General features: G+C 38.7%; 1 protein-coding gene across 2 annotated transcripts in view; it reads left to right on the top strand.

Annotated features, from left to right (window-relative positions):
* The window catches only part of tbxas1 (thromboxane A synthase 1 (platelet)), a 64,678-nt gene extending 47,245 nt beyond the window's left edge, over positions 1-17,433 (top strand). For both annotated transcript variants that reach the window (XM_026927329.3, XM_026927328.3), the window contains exons 11-14: positions 11,715-11,803; positions 11,975-12,112; positions 16,646-16,808; positions 16,959-17,433. In XM_026927329.3, coding sequence (XP_026783130.1) covers positions 11,715-11,803; positions 11,975-12,112; positions 16,646-16,808; positions 16,959-17,057 — 489 coding nt within the window. In that variant the 3' untranslated portion in view covers positions 17,058-17,433. The remainder of the gene's footprint in view (positions 1-11,714; positions 11,804-11,974; positions 12,113-16,645; positions 16,809-16,958) is intronic.
* Positions 17,434-18,768: the final 1,335 nt, after the last annotated feature.

The raw sequence follows: 18,768 nt of genomic DNA, 5'->3' as shown, positions 1-18,768 counted from the left end.
GTGTGAAACAGATAGAATGAGCGGAAGCAAAGAAAGAGGTGAAAGAAACAAAGACAGGATGTAACGGTGACTGGTGGGAGGTGGGAGTGAGCGAGGGCGAAAGAAAGAGAGAAAGAGAGAGAGAGAGAGAGAGAGAGAGGAAGGGGGGTGAGAGAGAGAGCGAGAGGAGCACAGCCTGGCTTTCCTGTGTGTGAATAATTCAGCCGTGCTGTGCCTGTGAGGCTGAATCTCCAGGAGGCTCTTTCCCTCACTCATCATCCTTCACTCATATCACTCACCCCCAAATAAAGACCATACATCTCGACTGCTAAATTCATTAATGCAGCCCATAAAATACCACACACCACAGCACTACAGCTGTCAGTTTCTAATGAAAGTGCTATTATGTGTCTTGTAGCTTTTTCTGAGCCTTGAAGCAAGAGTGTAGAAATTATTCCCAACACTTCCTGATTGTGAAGGATCCTTTGTTTTCTTAAAGAAAATTTCATGTGCTTGGTAATTCCAGAGAGCAAGATAGAGGACGAGACTACAAGACTCACAATTGCGTCACACTCTTATTCTATTTTCCCTCTTCATGTGTCTCTCTGTGGATCTCTCTCTTTCTCTCACTAGCTGAGATGAAGGCTGTCTGGTGTGTGAGTAGCCCCGCACCCCTGGGGTCAGAATTGCAAAGCTTGGACACTTTGATTAGGAGAGCTGAAGCTCAGCAGGTGAAAGACACTGAACCACACTCACAGCCAACTCTCATCCAGCATCTCATCAAACTGGCACAGAAGAGTTTATTTAGTGTAAGAAAAAATGATTAGAGAGGCAGAGAGGAGGGAAAGGTTTAAGGCATTGCAAAGAATGTTAAAAATAGAGTCACACCATGAATTAATGCGTGACCTTTATTGAGATGGCCATACTTGCTATTCCTCAAACAGATGAAAGGATTTGTATAGCACTTTTTTCCATTCTCAGTCATCCTGTGCTTGGGCATGTTTGTCACACTCTGATGAGGAGACAACACAGAAGAGATGGATATGCATTCTGCGGAAACAGTGAAAGGCAAAGGGTGTGTAGAGAGCTGAGACCAGTGCTTGTGACAGGAAGGTTAAGTGACTGATCTCTCTCTCTCTCTCTCTCTTTCTCTCTCTCTCTCTTTCTCGCTCTCCCTTTCACTCTCAGAATAGTGGGAGCATAATAATGGAAAATTAAGATTTTCAAGGAAAATCATGATAGGTCAGCAGTTAGCAGTCATTTCTGCCATATACCATACATACTGTCCATACCCAGTGTCTCCCTGTGTCCTCGTGGGGTTCCCCCAGGTTCTCTGGTTCCCTCTCACTTCTTAAAAACATGTACAATGTGCACAAAACACAAGATGGATTGACTATGGTAATTTGCCCCTAGAAGTGAACGAGTGTGTGATTTTGTGTGTGCATGGTGCCATGCAATGGATTGGCATTATGTCGAGGGTGTATTGCAGGCCTGCACCCAGTTTCCGTGATAGGCTCTGGATACACCATGACCCTGACCAGGATAAGGCAATTACAGAAGATAAATAATTGAATGAAAGATATAGACAGAATTTATATATTTGGTAGACACTTTTATTTAAAGAAGATACACATTTAGAAAAAAAAATCAACTTATGTAGTTAGCACTGTACTAACTTTCATACTAACTCCTCTCTAGCAGGGTTTTAATGTTCTGGTATTCTCAGACCCTGATCTGTTTGTACTAGCATGAAGATCTGTTTATCCATAGAAATTCCAAAGCACTTCTTTGAGTCGCTCTAGATAAAGCTCTAGTCATACACTAGTATGACATAAATATTAATATGTCAGCTGTTTAAAAGCATCGTAAAATCATCATAAAATCTTTTTGCATGGACTTTGTCAGAATGCTTACAGGAGCATCTGAGCTGCTAATGGGAATTGCTTTAGTGGACTGCTTATTTGCTGTGTAGTTAATTGCTATTTCTGTCAATATTGGTATATATTATAATACGTAATGCATGCAGTTATTGTATTATGTAGTAGTATGTCTAATCACAGTAGCGAAATTGAGCAAATGAGCACTCTACCCATTTACTGAAACACAAATCATGCTGCTACACACACTATAATCACCACCTACACACAGTATACACTTAATTGCCAGTTATTTGTATCTACAATAGCTGGCTGTTTTATAAAGTCCAAAGATGCAGTCCAGCTTTTCCTTTGTACTGGAGTTTTTAAAAACTGTTGATTCTACCATCCAAATAATCTCTGCTCAGCAGTGGTACACTGATGGATTGGATGCAAGAAGCATGACAAATTATGAATGGACTACTGCCAGTAATTGAACACCTTCACAGTGACCTGCGTATATACCTGTATAAAATGGCTAGTGAGTGTAGGGGCAATGTGGATGTAGCTAATACTACAACTGGCAACTGAGAATATCCTGATTGTTCATACAACATCTGAAATAGTGTATTTTTCTCGAAGTTTATGCGTACTAATAACTGCAGCACTTTGAGTAGTTCTTTTCCCCAATTTTGGATTAGTTTGATCTTAAGTCGCTCTGCAGTAGCTTGCACTAATTGAGCTGTGAATTTATTTAGTTGCACTTTTTTTTTTTTTTTTTTAATTACTGACTGTAGCCCAACTTATGATGCAGTGAGTATCAAGCATAACAATGCTTGGAACAGTTCAGCAAAAGAACAATCCAGCTCACAACATCCTGTGGTCAGAAACTGACACAGATGCGGAGAACCGGGCATTAGGGATAGAAAGCTATAGTGTCTAAATATATACCCACAAAAGGGCTTTGTCTAATAATGTGGCCAATAAACATTCCTATTGTTTAAAAACAACCTTGTCAGTGTCACTGCTGCACTGAGAATGATCCATCGTCCAAATAACCTCAGCAGTGGGCTTACGATGGTCTGTTTCTACTGATGGACAGGTGAATTTTTGTACCTAAAAAGTGACCCATATGGTAGATGTACCTAATAAAATGGTCAAATGAAGGTACAATAAATTGGCAGTTCAGCGTATTATACAAGCTGAACAACAGTTATTGTAATGTTCAGTAGCACAAATCTGAATCCCACTGCAGTGCTTTTACTTTAGGTAAGGCTTTACACTGTGTTCATTTGAGTTTTTCCAAAATATTCTTACTTCCTGTCTCACAAGGCACAGACTAGTGGGCTAAGCTCCTGGCAATGCTACATCTGACCATAGATTTCATTAAGTAAGTCAGTCTTATGTCCTAGAGATAAAAAGAAAAAGTTTTCTCTCGGGCAGATGCTATAGCTTTCCTCTTACGATGTTGATATTGCAGGACCTCAAATACGACTCCCTTGTACGTTGTTTGGTGTTTTTTACTTTGGCTATTTAAGTTTACTTGGCTGCACTAATGGATTGGAGCAGATGGAGTCATCAAAATGCTGCTGCCACAGTGGAAGGCCCCATGAAAATGCTCACGCCCTTGGGGAGAGGGCGGTCCTGTAACTTAAACATCCATAAACATGTGCTGTGTAATTCAGCCATGCCTTCCTGACTGATGGGTCCCGAATGTCAACAGCTGTCAGACGTCAGCCATTGTTAACCCCCCACTGTACGCCTTTTGCTCTCTCCTGGGGGGTACATAAATTAGCCTATTTACTGCTGCTGTCTCAAGGGTGGCCGCTGTATACGTCTTTGAAATGTGTTATATTATTATTGACCTGTCCCCACCTTTTCTGTTGTGTTTTATCAGGGGAAGTCTACCACCATGGTTCTGGGGGCCCATGTTTCTTTTTTTTCTTTTTTTTTTTTTTTCATTTTTGTTACAGTGGTAACAATCCATTATTCAAACCTATTACATTCATTTCTGAGACTTTATTTGACTATATGACTGGTCACCTAAATTAAATGGGCTTAATCCAAAACTCAATAACTCAAAACCTAGTAGGCCTATAAATAATGTCTACTGGAATTTAATGACAATTTTAATTAAACTGTGTTCTGTCAGTGGAAACGTAAAAGATAAAGAAGCTCTATGGCTCCAGTAAATAGCAAAAATATTGTACTAATGAGCCTAATATGTGAGTAGTTTATGTTCATAAAATAAATCCCTTAGTTGAATGGGGTTAGTGGAATTTCCTTTACTGTTAAAGAGGTTTAGTGCAGCTCATAAAATAAAGTGCATGCTATATACAAAAAAAAAAAAAACACGGCTTAATTTAATTCATTTTAAAATGATTTTGGTGCCCATGGCTGAGAGACAAATGTTTTCATGTGAAATCTGTTGTAATGGATAAAGGTTGAAACATTACCAGAAGCGTTTGTGGTATCATCAGGAGATGATAGTTCAAATCTGGATGATGCCATCTGTCATCAGGTGTCAAAGAGGATAATTAATGCTGGTCTCTGGGTATGAAACACTTACTCACACTTACTCACTTCCCTGTCGATCAGAATGGCACTAATCAACATTGGATCTCAGCACAGGTGTATATACATATATATATTTATATATATATACACACACATATATATGCAGCAGTGTTTCAAAAGAGGCTGCACGTGCCTCATAGGAATCACGTGATAGATATCATCCTCCCTGGTGGGTAGCTCTCATGCGGCGGAGAGAACTAAATAGTGGATGGGAATTGCCAATATGGTGAACTGCAAATTTGGAAGGAAATGGGGGTAATTATCCCTAAGGAATTACAGTGAAAATATGGTACAGCATGAGGTTTGGAACAAATGGTCGATTGCAGATTCAGCCTGCTCAGTTATTCAACAAGGTGATATTTTCTAAGACTGCATATGCCAGGGGTCATCATGTGGTGGACTGTGGTCCAGATGCCGACCCAGCAAAGTACTTCAGCGGATTGAATGAAGTACTTGAAAAATACTGTAGGGGAATTGATCAATGTATGAAAAAAGAACTGCCTGTAGTTCAGACACCAGTTTTCTAAACATTGCAGTTACTGTATTTATTGCATTTATGCAATACATTTTTTTGTGTATTCTATTCATTATGTAAATTATTTACCTGAAGGCAGCTCACTGAGAAACAAAAATGTTTCACAGACTTTTATAGATTTTTTTTTCTATAAAAATCTAAGAAATATGCTTTTATTCTCCACTTCAAAACAGTTCAATAAGTTCAAAACAGGTGTCTCGTCTGTTCAGAATCTGTAATGCTAGTCAAAATTGGTAACTTGAAGTGCCGGTGTGTAACAAAACATAACTTAAAAATCTTATTTATAACCACAAAGTAATCATTAATGGTTAAAGATTAATAGGTAACTCTCGCCGCCTTTCAGTCATGTTAGTTTCTTATCCAGATGTCTGTAACCAAGGAATTTTATGTTGCTGGGCTTTACAGCGTTTACTTGAATCTTTGGTATGTACTGTCACAGGAAGGCCCAGGTTTTGAATCCATACTGTTTATTGCAGCTCTGTAATGTTTGTTAACTGAAGGCAAGCAGTTTTATTAGAAGCCTGGCAAATGTTAGTTTTCCTTACTGTAATAGCCATTTTCAAAGTGCTCACCAGCAGTATGTTATTATCATTATGGCAAAACCTGCATACTTGCTTTGACTACGGGGAGCCTTATGACCTGTCATTTGAATTTCCATTACAGCTCTATTCTCAGGCACATCAAACTAAATTGAATAAAAGGTGCTCACAGTAGCAGTAAGTGCTAAATGCAGAGCCTGTGCTGGCTGCTTTAATGGCTCTATCCCTGACGCACAGAGGGGCCATGTGAAGACCATAATGAGACTCTAACACATTGGAAGAGTTGAAACTGGCCAAAGCTAGACACAGGACTACAGAGAACAGGGTGATTTCCGGAAGGATTATAGTAGATGAGGCTCAAGATGGTGAGGAGCATGGGAATTGGATTGAGAAGAGATCTTCTTCAACCACCCCTGAGTTCATCCATTTCAATATAAACCTCTCTGAATCTTCTCTAAACATGCAGCTGAAATAAATCAGAGCAAACCATGTAAAACAATTTTTTTTTATTTATTTATTTATTTTTTAACACATAAACCCCTCTCTCTTCTAGGTCTGACTTACTGATTCCCAGAAGTGTTCCTTGGGAGTGTTGTTGCAAAAAATTATGTTATATTATGTTTGTGACCATCTCATGTGGTTATGTTATTTTTTGCTTTACCCTCTGGTATTTCGGAAAGCACATACTTATTTTCTCATGCATGAGGGCAATCTCAAAGGCTGAATCATAAGCTTGTGATTGAAAAGCACTGTTTGCAATGCAGCCACTTCCTGGCAGGTGGACAGTATGTGTGTGTGCATATGTGCACATTCCTCAGTGTGATTGAAACTGTAATTTTCGGTTCTGCAGCAATGCTCTATGTCTAGCCCATGATTTCTGACTCTAATAAGATAGAACCATATTAGAAGACAGAGTAATCCTTACCTAGAGATCTTCTAATAAGATTGCTGAACTCAGAAGATTAAAAAGAATTATAGATGTGCTTTATTGATCTAACTACATAATGCTTGCAACCTGATGTATCGCTCTCATTCCTTATTTCCTTGTTACACTGATATACAGGATAGTTCAAACAGTTTCTAAATGTTTTTATACAACAGTGCTGCAGAATTCTCACTTGTGATTGGTCAGAACATGGTGATTAATTTTGTATAACAGCAGCATGGGCAGGTGTTTGAGCTGAGAGGTTTATATTAATACATTTGTTCTAATACTTTATAATTTCTATAGTACTAATGTTTTTCCTGTTTGACAATATTTATTTCGCATGTTCAGAAGGAGTCTGAAATGTCAGCACTTTGTAACAGGCAGAAGTAAAGCTGGAACTTTACTTTGTGGGCTTTGTGGTTTCTCTTTCTAACATAACAAGCTGCTTTTGTTGTCTTGTTAACTTCAAAAGAGAGATAAAAAGAAAGGCTGCTAAGGGAATGACTGTTCATAGCTGCTGTAATGTAGGTGACAAGCAACTTGTTTTGTGGACATTAACATAAGAGATAAAAAGTACAAAATGCAGATCTTTCTTCTTAATAAAGAATTGTAATCATTGGCAAATTGCTGTGGTGTAAGAGGAATAAAACACCTTGGGATGTGCTGTTATTGGAAAATAATCAATTTCAGAGTATCACACAACCTCATCATTATTTTTCTATAAGAGTACACTGATCATGTTTTATTCCTTCACATCTATTCTGTCTCTGCTCCATGCAGTGCCCTTATAGATGTTTTCCATTTCTGTACATTGCTGATGTTCAGATCTCAGGTTGAATCCTCAGTCACATTCTTTAGCTGTTCCTTCTGTCTACACCTCTCACAAATGTTTGCTTTTCCTATTATCATCATCTTGAAAAGAGTTAGCATGAGGGCTATTGTGTCTGCAGTTCAAACAAAACTGAACAGTGATTTTTCTTGCCATGGGATTTTAATTAGCAATTTCTAATTATGTTTCTTTTTTCATTGTTTTGGCCTTGTCTGGCTTGAGCATTGGCCAGTGTTGTATCATCCAGCTAGCTGTCATTCTTTCAACCAGGGCTGTCTCTCGTTGATAAGGATACAGTCAAAGACAGTGATAGTCATTCCACTTAAACTTGCTAATTAGCAATTTGGCCATGGAAACACAGACACCGAGGAGACTAATGAGAGCCAAGGGCATGGGTTCAACTGTTAAGGTGTCTGACCTCCACGTGACTGATATATTTCTCGAGTCTCTCATTTGATTGCGTTGTTCTGAAGTGAAACATCATGACTTATTTTACAGTCTAACTGCATTATAGTACTGATTGTTCTCTCTCCTTACACTTATTGAAAAGGATCTGCTGTTTGCATGGCCAGTTAATCAGAGATGGCACACATGTCTCTCATGGCCGTGCTGACTTTCTCTAGAGTACTTTTTCTCATTCAGAAAGGGAGAAAGCCTCGCTGCTTTCCGTGCTGTTAGAAAACAATGCACATTGACACTGACTGCATTTGTGCATTAACAGCACCCTTGAGGCTTGTCTTGTTTGTGCACATATGCCTCCATCACTATCAATAACCATAAATAACAGTTTCTATGGAAACCCTATGGCATGTAGGTGATCAGGAAGGGCACCTGCTGGTAGCCTGGCACTCACTGCACTATTTTCAATAACACTTAATGGTCTGTATTTAAATGTGGGAATACAGTATAAATATGCAGGCAAGGCTAATGATGAAATAATGAATGAAGGTTTGATGTCCAATACGCTGTGGTCACCCAATCTGACAAGAAAACCAAGGTTGCTCACTCGCACACAGACACAGAATGATGAGGTTACACTTCCAAAAAAAATCAAGGAGTAATTGGATGTTTGTCTGTTGTCCCTGATGGGCTATGATGTGAATGAATGGCTAGGCATAAATAAGAAAGGCAGGCAGATGTGAGAAGGCAGGCTGCTGATAAGGGCCTCTGCTCTAAGCCCAGCTTATACCTCACACACAGGCAGAATGAATTTCATTTGCTGAAAGGAGCCCGACATTATTAATATCAAGGGGCTCAGAAATATGCAAAGAAAATGAGTTATTTTTGCAGGGTGCCTCTTTGAACATAGCAAAGCCTTTCCTTTTTCCCCTCTAGCAATATGTTTGAAGGCAATATGCATAAGCTATTTTAGCTCACCACATTTTTGTTAAGGTTTTGTGCTACACTGTAAAGCCTTTTGTCCTAGTGATTGTATGTTAGGGCTTTTAAAAGAGACCACACAGAAGAATTGTGTAAATGTGCTCCTTTTTACTTTATGAAATTGTATTACTATATCTTTTAAGGAGTCTGAAAAGTGCAGTTTGTAGCTATGCTTACTCTTACACCAAAAAATGTCAGGCCTTGTAAACATTTATTGCTTAGTAGAAATATTTTTATATCCTAGATCTGACTCCTACAGTGTTTTTTTTGTTACATAAAGAGAGGGATCAGGGAAACCCTCATGAGCTGCAGGCCTAGAGAAATATGATATCAATCCCTAGTTCCCATGACCGCATCAATATCCTTTTATATAAATCCAGCAACAGGACATGTGCATATGCCTGTAAAAGGCTGATAAAAACACAGCTATGAATAGTCAAACTTGTATAACTTTGTCAAGCCCTGGTCCTGTAGTGCCTTACGGTTCAGTGATGTGCAGCCTCCAGCCTCACTGGGTCCTCCATTAGCAGCTTAGTGCCGCTTCACAAACTTCTGTTATTCTGCTGTAGCTTCACTCCAGGCAGGGATGTAATTCCAAACAGAGCCCAGCTCATTTATTAGACCGGAAATATTTCTGCTTTACCCTATGCTGTGGATACAGCCAGCTGTCTGTTTTATGTTTGGCTTTGTGTTGAGTCTGCCTGGCCTTGAGTGCATGCCCAGTGTCACCAGGGGAAAGTTAGTGCACATACACTCACCGGCCACTTAATTAGGAACACATGTACATCTTTTCATTAATGCAATTATCCAATCAGCTAAGCATGTGGCATAAAATCATGCAGATACAGGTCACCAGCTTCAGTTAATGTTCAAATCAAACACCGGAATGGGGGGAAAAAATGAGATATCTGTGATTACAACCGTGGCGTAGTTGTTGGTGCCAGACAGGGCTGATTTGAGTATTTCAGAAACAGCTGATCTCCTGGGATTTTCATACAACAGCCTCTAGAGTTTGCAAAGAATGGTGCAAAACAAAACAAAACAAACAAAAAACATCCAGGGAACAGCAGGAGGAAATGCCTTGTTGATGAGAGAGGTAGGACGAGAATGGTCAGACTGGTTCGAGAAAGACTATGGTGACTCAAATAACCACTTTACAACCCCGGTGAGCAGAAAAGCATCTCATAATACACCACACACCAAACTTTGAGGTGGATGGGTTACTACAGAAGAAGGCCACATCGGGTTCCACTCCTCTCAGACAAGAACAGGAATCTGAGGCTACAGTGGGCACAGGCTCACTGAAACTAGAGAGTTGAAGACTGAAAAGTTGTCTCCTGGTCTTTCCTTTAAATTATCTCAGTCTTGGCAGCACGGTGGCACCGCTGGTAGTGTTGCAGTCTCACAGCCCCAGGGTCCTGATTTCAATCCTGAGCTCAGGATACTGTCCATGTGGAGTTTCGCATGTTCTTCCCATATCTGTATGGGTTTCATCCAGAAAACATGCCAATGGAATCTCTACTGAATATGTGTGTGAATGTATGTGCATGATTCCATGCGATGGACTGGCATCACATCCAGGGTTTATTTCTGGCTCCAACTGTTACTTGTGGTAGGTGCCAATAATTCTGTAACCAGAAAATTCTACGAAATTGTCCAACATTGAAAACTTCATATGTGCAAATATAAAACTGTATAGGGTCCCCATGTGTTTAAGTTTATAATATCACTCATTGCATGTGTTACTCGTTTTATACAGGATATTAAACTTTGCTTGTTGTAATGAAGGGGGCCAATAATTCTGGAGCTGTTAAAGTCGAATATATGATATGATATATATTATGAGGTCTAGTTTTCATGGTGCTTAACAATAGTGTGTATGTGTGTGTGTGTGTGTGTGTGTGTGTGTGTGTGTGTGAGAGAGAGAGAGAGAAAGAAATATATGAGACATATGAAGATATGAAGATTTATATCTGGTGCACCTACGCACCTTGGCAAACTCATATAGTATACATTATTCACATTATGCATTCGCTGGTCAGATGTGATCGCTCTGTAGGCTTTGTACAAGCAGAAAGAATGATGCATAACTCATATTTATCTTAATTGACCCCTCTCTCACAGGACATTGAGACTTCTTTGATGAATGTAGGAGATGGAAAGATGAATATTGGATGACCCCTTAGGTGACTGTATTAGTGACTGCATTCATATTGGACTATTCTCTCTCTGATATTGCCCTCAGAGCAACTTCTACTCCATATTTTCCCAGTGTGCCTTTCAGTGAATGTCTTATTGAAAGGCACATCTTTCACAGTGCATGTCTCTTTCCTCTCTGGCTTTCCACCTAACCTTTCGTTAAGGACATGTCACTCTGGTCTGGAATAGTGCAGCTGCCAACGAGAAGTGACAGTCCAGCCAGACGACGAGGGCGTCTGTAGAGTGTGTGTGCGTGTGTGCGTGTGTGCGTGTGTGCGTGTGTGCGTGTGTGTGTGTGTGTGTGTTTAGCGTGGCAGCCTCCCTCACCCTGGTCTTTTGGCCCTCCGGCTTCTGCTTTCAGTGAGAAAGCAGAGTGATTTCAGGCAGCCGAGCCATTTATTATAGCCACACACTGTCTGGCAGGCGGTGACGGGGGGAAGGAGGAGGCTGGAGGGGTTCGTAGACAGTCCATGACCCCATATTCGCTAAGCCTTGACCTCACTGAATGTTTTTACTTCTCTGTGTAGTGCTACATGTATGTATAAAGGGCACTAAAACAGAATAAATGAACTGTTTTAATAAATGATTTGTCAAATGCATATGCAAATATGGGACCACTGGTAGAAAATGGTTTAGTATTTAACTATTAAAATTTGGTAAAAATATTATTATTTGGTGAACTGATAGAGTTCATGTCAGTGGGATATTTACATTAAATGACCTTTAGTTTCAAAAGGGCTTTGAATTATGTTGCACGGTTTCCCCCTGCTGGAAGTCAGCTATTATTACACTATAAATAACAAAGGGAAAAGCTTCCCATTAGAATATAAATGCATGCCTTGTTTTCCAGTGTCATTTCTGATGAATTTTCTGTTTTCACTGTTTCTTGTAGGGCTCCGTAGATTACACTAATATTCAGGAGCTGAAGTATTTAGACATGGTGGTGTGTGAGACTCTGAGACTGTATCCACCAGCATTTAGGTATGACAGCTACGTAGCAAGTCTGTTTACCCAATCACAGAAGTCTCTTTGCTTCTGATTTATTTTATTCTACAAAAATGTATAACCGAGATGTAATGTAGATTTACATTAAAATGTATTCACTGTAATGTTACTTTTGTGTGCTAGTGCCTCTCTTTTGTTGCATTGCAGATATATGCGCTCTATTGAGCATGACTGTGTGGTGAATGGACAGTTGCTGCCTAAAGGAGCTACACTAGAGATCCCAGCAGGCTTCCTGCATTCTGACCCAGAGCACTGGCATGAGCCGGAGAAATTCATACCTGAAAGGTACGAGGTCTTTAACTCATTTACATATGTCAGTCATGATATACGTACACACCTCCACAGACATAACACTTGTCTGTCTTCCTGCATGTATTTTTAAGTAATTATGAAAAAAAATTGATGAGTAATTCCTGCAAAAAGTGGCAGATTATTACACTGAAGGAAAACAGGAAAAAGCTAAGTTAAAAATAGATCACTGCTTTTTCCTGGTCAGGGTTGTGGTGGATCCTGAGCCTAGCCTGGTAACACTGGGCATGACACGAGAATATACCATGGATTGTATGCCAGTCCACTGCAGGGCACAATGCGCACACATATTCACACACTCATTTGCACCTGGGGGCAAATTAGAGTAAAAAAATCACCTACATACATGTTTTTGTGAGATAGGAAGAAACTAGAGAACCCTGAGAAAACCCACACAGACATTGCAGGAATTTGAGAAACTCTAGACAGACAGTAATTCGAGCTCAGGATCGAACCAGGGACGCTGGATATGTAAGGCAGCAACAATACTGCACTGTGCCACAGTGCCCCCAAGCTAGATTAAATTAAAGAAAAAAAAAATTTAAAATGATACAGTTGATCCATCTTTGGACAAAGGCCTCATCTACCTCTAAACGTTCCGTTTTCCCCGTTATCTCTACCTGCTACACCGTCGTTCCTCAGTTCAGAGCCCTTACCCTTTTTATTCTCAAAAGAGCCAGTCTTTTTATACCAGCTCATGACCTTAGGCTCTGGCTGTCCAATCAGTCCCCACTCACTACAGAACACAATTATTTTGCTTGTTAATCTATCTCTCTCAGTAGCATCTCAAGATGGCTAGAAGGTTAGTAGGGTCACTGGGCTCATGTGCACGAAACACATCATGCCCTTAGACAACACTTCTTTTGGTAAACTTACAGAGAGGAGGCATAGTGAGGATCTATTTTTGACCAAAGAGGAATATTTATTACAAAATCCATAGTCATTATGGATGTAATTATGCATAATATTTACACTTGATCAATAGTAATTACATATAAACTTTTATTCACATGAATCATGCAAGAAAATGAAAATCAGGATTGTACTAAATCCAGAGCCATCCATTATATAACATATTTGCCAAGAAAAAAAAATCCATTATATAAGTTTATTGGTTATTTATAATTAGACGGTAAGCATTAGTCGCTTTTGGTAGTTGATGTGTTTGATGCGGGAGAAACGGGCAGATCTGAAGACCTGAGCATCTTTATTTTTGTCCTGCCACCACTGTGTATGTCATACATGTATCTTGCACCTTGGCTCCAGGAGAAACATTATTTCACCTCACTGTGTACTGCACACTGTATATAGCTGTGATGACAATTAAGATCTATTTGACTTGAATTGACTTTGACAAGGGCCAGATCGTTATGGCCAAACGACTGGGTCGGAGCATCGCCGAAAAGGGAAGGCTTGTGGGATGCTCCCGGTCAGCAGTGGTGAGTACCTACTGACAATGGTCCAAGGAGAGACAAACCATGAACCGGTGACAGGGTGTTGGGCCCCCAAGGCTCATCGATGTGTGAGGGCACCAAAGGCCATCCCATCTGGTCCGAACTGACAGAAGGGCTACTGTGGCACAAGTCATAGAAAATTTAATGATGGTTACAGGTGGAATGTGTTGCGCCTTGCTGCATATGGGACTGTGTAGCTGGAGACCAGTCAGAGTTAACCCTTGCTAACCCCCGTCCACTGTCGAAAGCACATACAGTGTGCATGTGAGTGTTGAAACTGGATCTTGGAGCAATGGAAGAAGGTCCCCTGGTCAGATGAGTCTTGTTTTATTTACATCAAGTGGATAGCCAGGTACTTTTTTGCACCGTTTTTCTGTTTTCTTTAAGCAGGATGTTGCCCCCTGCCACACTGCACACATTGTTCAGGAATGGTTTGAAGAACATGATGAAGAGTTCAAGGTGTTGCCCTGGCCTCCAAATTCCCCGGATTTTCCAATCAAGCATGTGTGGGATGTGCGGGAACAAGTCCAAACCACAGTGGCTCCACCTCCAACTTACAGGACTTAAAGCATCTGCTAACATCTTGGTGCCAGATACCACAGCACACCTTCAAAGGTCTTGTAGAGTCCATGACTCAGCAAGTCGGAGCTGTTTTGGTGGCACATGGAAGTCCAACAGCATAAAAAAGTCACTTTTGAAGCTCAAATAATCCACGATGAAGACTAGGTGTTAAATAAGACAGTAAGGAATAATGAATGTGTTTAATGAAATGCTTATGGTGATAAAAAGTTAATAAAGACATTTTGTGGTCGTATCAGGTTTATCACATCCACATGTATTAGAAAACAGTAGAGGGCACGTTCACTTCTTTTGATATGTACACCGACATGTCAACGCATCCGTCATGTTGGAAGGGGCGGAATTCGATTATAAATCAGAGCAGGTTTTGTCTACTGTCTAAGGTCTACCCTTAGGTTTTGTTACAGGTTGCCTCAATTTCTGTTTTTTATATATATATATATAGCCATAAATGTTTGCATATCTGTTACTGACATGTTTATGTCAACTACACCCCTTAATTAAAATAAAGATTTAATCATGAGTTGATCATGTAGCACAGAACCATTTAACATTAGCAATAGTGTCACATTAGTAAGACATCAGAAATGACTCAGATAAGACATCCGATATGGACTGATTTCAAATTTATTTAGTGTTTAATTTAAAAAACATAAAATGAAGCATAATAAAACAATATATTATGATTTTAATATAATAGAGTTATAATCCATTGATTCATCAGATCAGGGTGACTGTTAAAGTCTCCAGAAAAACTGTGATGGATTCAATAAGATACTCATTAACACTAAAACAATGTTCTTATAAAATTGGACGAAGTGTACCTGATGCATTTGAAAGAGAAAGAGCTGTCACAACTAATATTTCCTTTGTTTAGTTTACTGCTGTTTACTGATATTTGCAGATGTATTTTTTTTACATGCAAGACTTTTTTTTTTATTGCAACATAAAATTTAAGCAAATCAGAGTGGGATTTTTTCTGCTCTATTTGAAGTCAGTCTCTACATATGTAAAAGTAAGTATAGTATTTAGATGTCCTCAGAATTTTTTTTTTTTAAATGAAACACTGCATAATTGATAAGTATTCACCCCCCAGTGTGAATTTTAATTTGAGACAGTTTTGAGCTGTTTTCAGATGTGTTTCTATGAGCTTTGCACATTTTGATTTTATTTGGAGAATGTTGGTGGACAGCAATTTTCAAGTCATACTACGCATTTTCTATTGGCTTTAAGTCTGGGCTTTGACTGGGCCATTCCAAAACAAAAACCTTCTCTTTTTTTCCAAGCCATTCCTTTGTATTTTTGTAGTTTTTGCCCTGTGCTTTGGCTCACTGTTATGTTGGGATGTAAATGGACTGAAGCTACCACCAACAGGCTTGTAGGAATGGTGTTACCTGAGTCTTTGGGGTGTATTTGGTTTGCACCAAACATTATGCTCAACTTTAGTCTCATTAGACCACAAAATCTTTTTTCAAAAGCTCTAATATTTTCTCACATGGCGTTTCTCAGAAGTGGCTTCCTTCTGGCCGCTCTCTCATAGAGGCTGGATCTGGGAAGAGCTGATGATATTGTTGAGGTCTGCACAGGTTCTCCTATATCGCTCTTCTTGCCTGAGCACTCGGTTTGGCCTGATCTTGGTAGTGTCCGAGTTGTGCCATATTTTTTCCACTTTGTTGTAATGGATTTCAACGAAGGTTCAAAGCTTTGCTGATCTTTTTTATAACCTTCAATTTTTTTTTTCCTAACACCTTCATCTCCAGGCTTCACAGGCAGTTCCTTTGTCTTCATGACAGCAAGATTGTCATCTGATCTGCCACTTAGTTGTGTGTCATCACCAAGTCAGAGATGTGAATTTAAAATGAACGCAGATGTACCCTGTTTAACATATTTAGTGTGAGCTCTCGAAAATTAACTACTATTCCTAATGTAGATTACTAAAAGACAGGACTGTTTCTGTTTAGACTGTTTATTTTTGAAATAATTCAGAGAACATATAAATACTTTATCAAATTTTATTTCTCTAGAGAGTCACTGGGGTGAATACTTTCTGGGGGCATTGTATACACACACATACATACACACACTGTATACATACAGTACTATGCAAAAATCTTAGGCGCATGCTAGGAAATGCTGTAAAGGGAAGATGCTTTCAAAAATAATGACATCTGTTTTCTATATTTTATATATATATATATATATATATATATATATATATATATATATATATATATATATATATATAATATATTCATATAAATTAAACAAGGTAAGTTTTACTGAGCATCTTGGAGAATCTGCTCCAGTTCTTGTTGCATTGTCTTCTGTTTTTGCAGGTAAAATCTGACAAACTTCATTATGATTTTTGCCTGAAAAGTGGTGTATTATGTGATATGTTACCTGCTTTGGCAGTCGGAACTTTGAAGTGAATTAGCTGTAATGTCTGCAAGCTGCTAATACCTCCCTCCTGTCTCAGGTTTACCCCTGAAGCCAAGGCCAGTCGACACCCTTTCGTGTACCTGCCATTCGGAGCAGGGCCTCGCAGCTGTGTGGGCATGAGACTGGCCCAGCTGGAGATTAGGATGGCACTGGTCAACATCTTTAAAACATTTAATCTGATGGCATGTGAGGACACCGAGGTGTGTTTATTTCACACTGTTACTATAGTATTAAAAAGGCATTATGTTTAAACATAACCTACATACAGCCAATCAGAATCAGATTTCTAAAGGCATTCTCTATGTTCCTGGTTAAATCTTCTCTAACATGCCAGTTTTTATGTCTTACAGGTTCCTCTTACTTTAAAGTCAAATACCACCCTCGGACCCAAGAATGGAGTTTTTGTCAAAATTGCCAAGAGAGAGAATTTTGGTGATGCACAAAAATAGACAGTGATTCCTGTGAGCCTGATTTTAAGAAAGAAAAAAAAAACTTCTATAATCTTGTGATTAGTATGTGAATAATAGAGGATATTACTGATATAATTTTGTAAAAATACACCATATGAATATTCAGCCTAATTATATAAACTGATGTTCCTAATCTCTTTTACATTTGATTTCTTGGAAATAACAAATTGCTTTACTCATTGTAAATCTACACAAAAGGACAAAATCTTATCATATTGGGATCAAGACCAAAGAATAACAACAGAAGGGACAATAGGGTGGGATTCATCAAATTAATGATTAATGGTTAATGATTCATTTCAAATGACTGTAGATTGCACTGTCATGGCACCCGTGTATTAAAAAAATTCTAATTAATAGGCAGATTGTTATAGAAATGTGTATTTTCTATTATTATTATTATTATTATTATTATTATTATTATTATTATTATTATTATTATTATTATATCACCAGGAGGTGGTGTTGTAGCACAAACTGTCCTCATGTGTGGAGTGTAGTAGTTCAAGCAGTTACAAAGTGTTGACATTGTTTCTAACAGGAACTATTTGTGTATCCAACAGCACCAAAAACTCCATGGTTCTGTAATTTAGCATTTAATTTAGCATTTGTTAACACAGCAACTTTGGCATTGTCACATATGACCAGTTTGACCAGTGAGGAGTCTACCTGAGGCATGATAAATGAAGTGGATTCTCCAGTATTGGGTTAGAAACAGCATACCCAAACTAACTTCTCTAAAAAAAAATTCTATTTATAGATGTAAAGCTTTGTAATTGTTACACGATATATCCTACATCACCACTTTGTGGCTTTATAAGGTACCTACTCCAGTTAAATAACAGATAACAGCTGATAGCACTACACTTGGGAGACAAAATCTAAAGCTGGACACTTATGTCCGTGGCAAAACGAAATGCAAAAAGGTGAAAAGGACACATCGAGGAATGCCAATGGTGCAGATTTTGTCATTTTAATATATAGCTAAACATATCCAGAATTACCAAAGATGCTCTTTTGTTCTTGTAGGACCTTTTATTCTTCACTAGCAGAACTGACAGAATTTAGTGCACTAGTGTAATAGAATATAACTGTATAGCTACACAGGCCTTAGTTGCAGGAAGCATCCTAGTGTGAGCTTGATTTACTAAAGCTAACACTAAATCTCACTTTTTATTATTAAAGGTGCCATAAAATTAAATGATTTTCCCCAAAATTACACCATCAATTTACATTTGTATATGTGAGTGGAAAAAAATGTACTTAGAAGTGATGCTTTAAGTATAATAGTATAACAATGAGGATTTCATTAATACAGTAATTTTGAAATCCCAAACCTTCAGAACCCAATGTAAATAAATACAGTATATAGGAGTATCAATCATTAAAGTCACCTGTAACTTTGAAGACCTTAAAAAGTAGCAGACAACAACAACCACAACAACAAAAATGTCATCAGAAAACAGAAAAATGCATTACACTGGTAATGCAAACTGGAAATCCTCCAACCCCTACATTTGCATATTGGAACCTCATAGACGTTTATATTTTATGACAGTTATGCAACAATCTTGTGTTCAATAATAATTTAGGTTTTCCAGTGAGATTTTCAGCTCCCTGTTTCTTAAAAGAATGTGGCAAAACCATTGCAGTGATTGTTTTCACACTGCTCAATCAAACCTAATTCCCA

This window comes from Pangasianodon hypophthalmus, chromosome 6 (assembly GCF_027358585.1).
Source record: "Pangasianodon hypophthalmus isolate fPanHyp1 chromosome 6, fPanHyp1.pri, whole genome shotgun sequence".
Lineage (NCBI taxonomy): Eukaryota > Metazoa > Chordata > Actinopteri > Siluriformes > Pangasiidae > Pangasianodon > Pangasianodon hypophthalmus.
The sequence above is the reverse complement of the archived record's forward strand: the minus strand, read 5'-3'. Positions and strand labels throughout refer to the sequence as shown.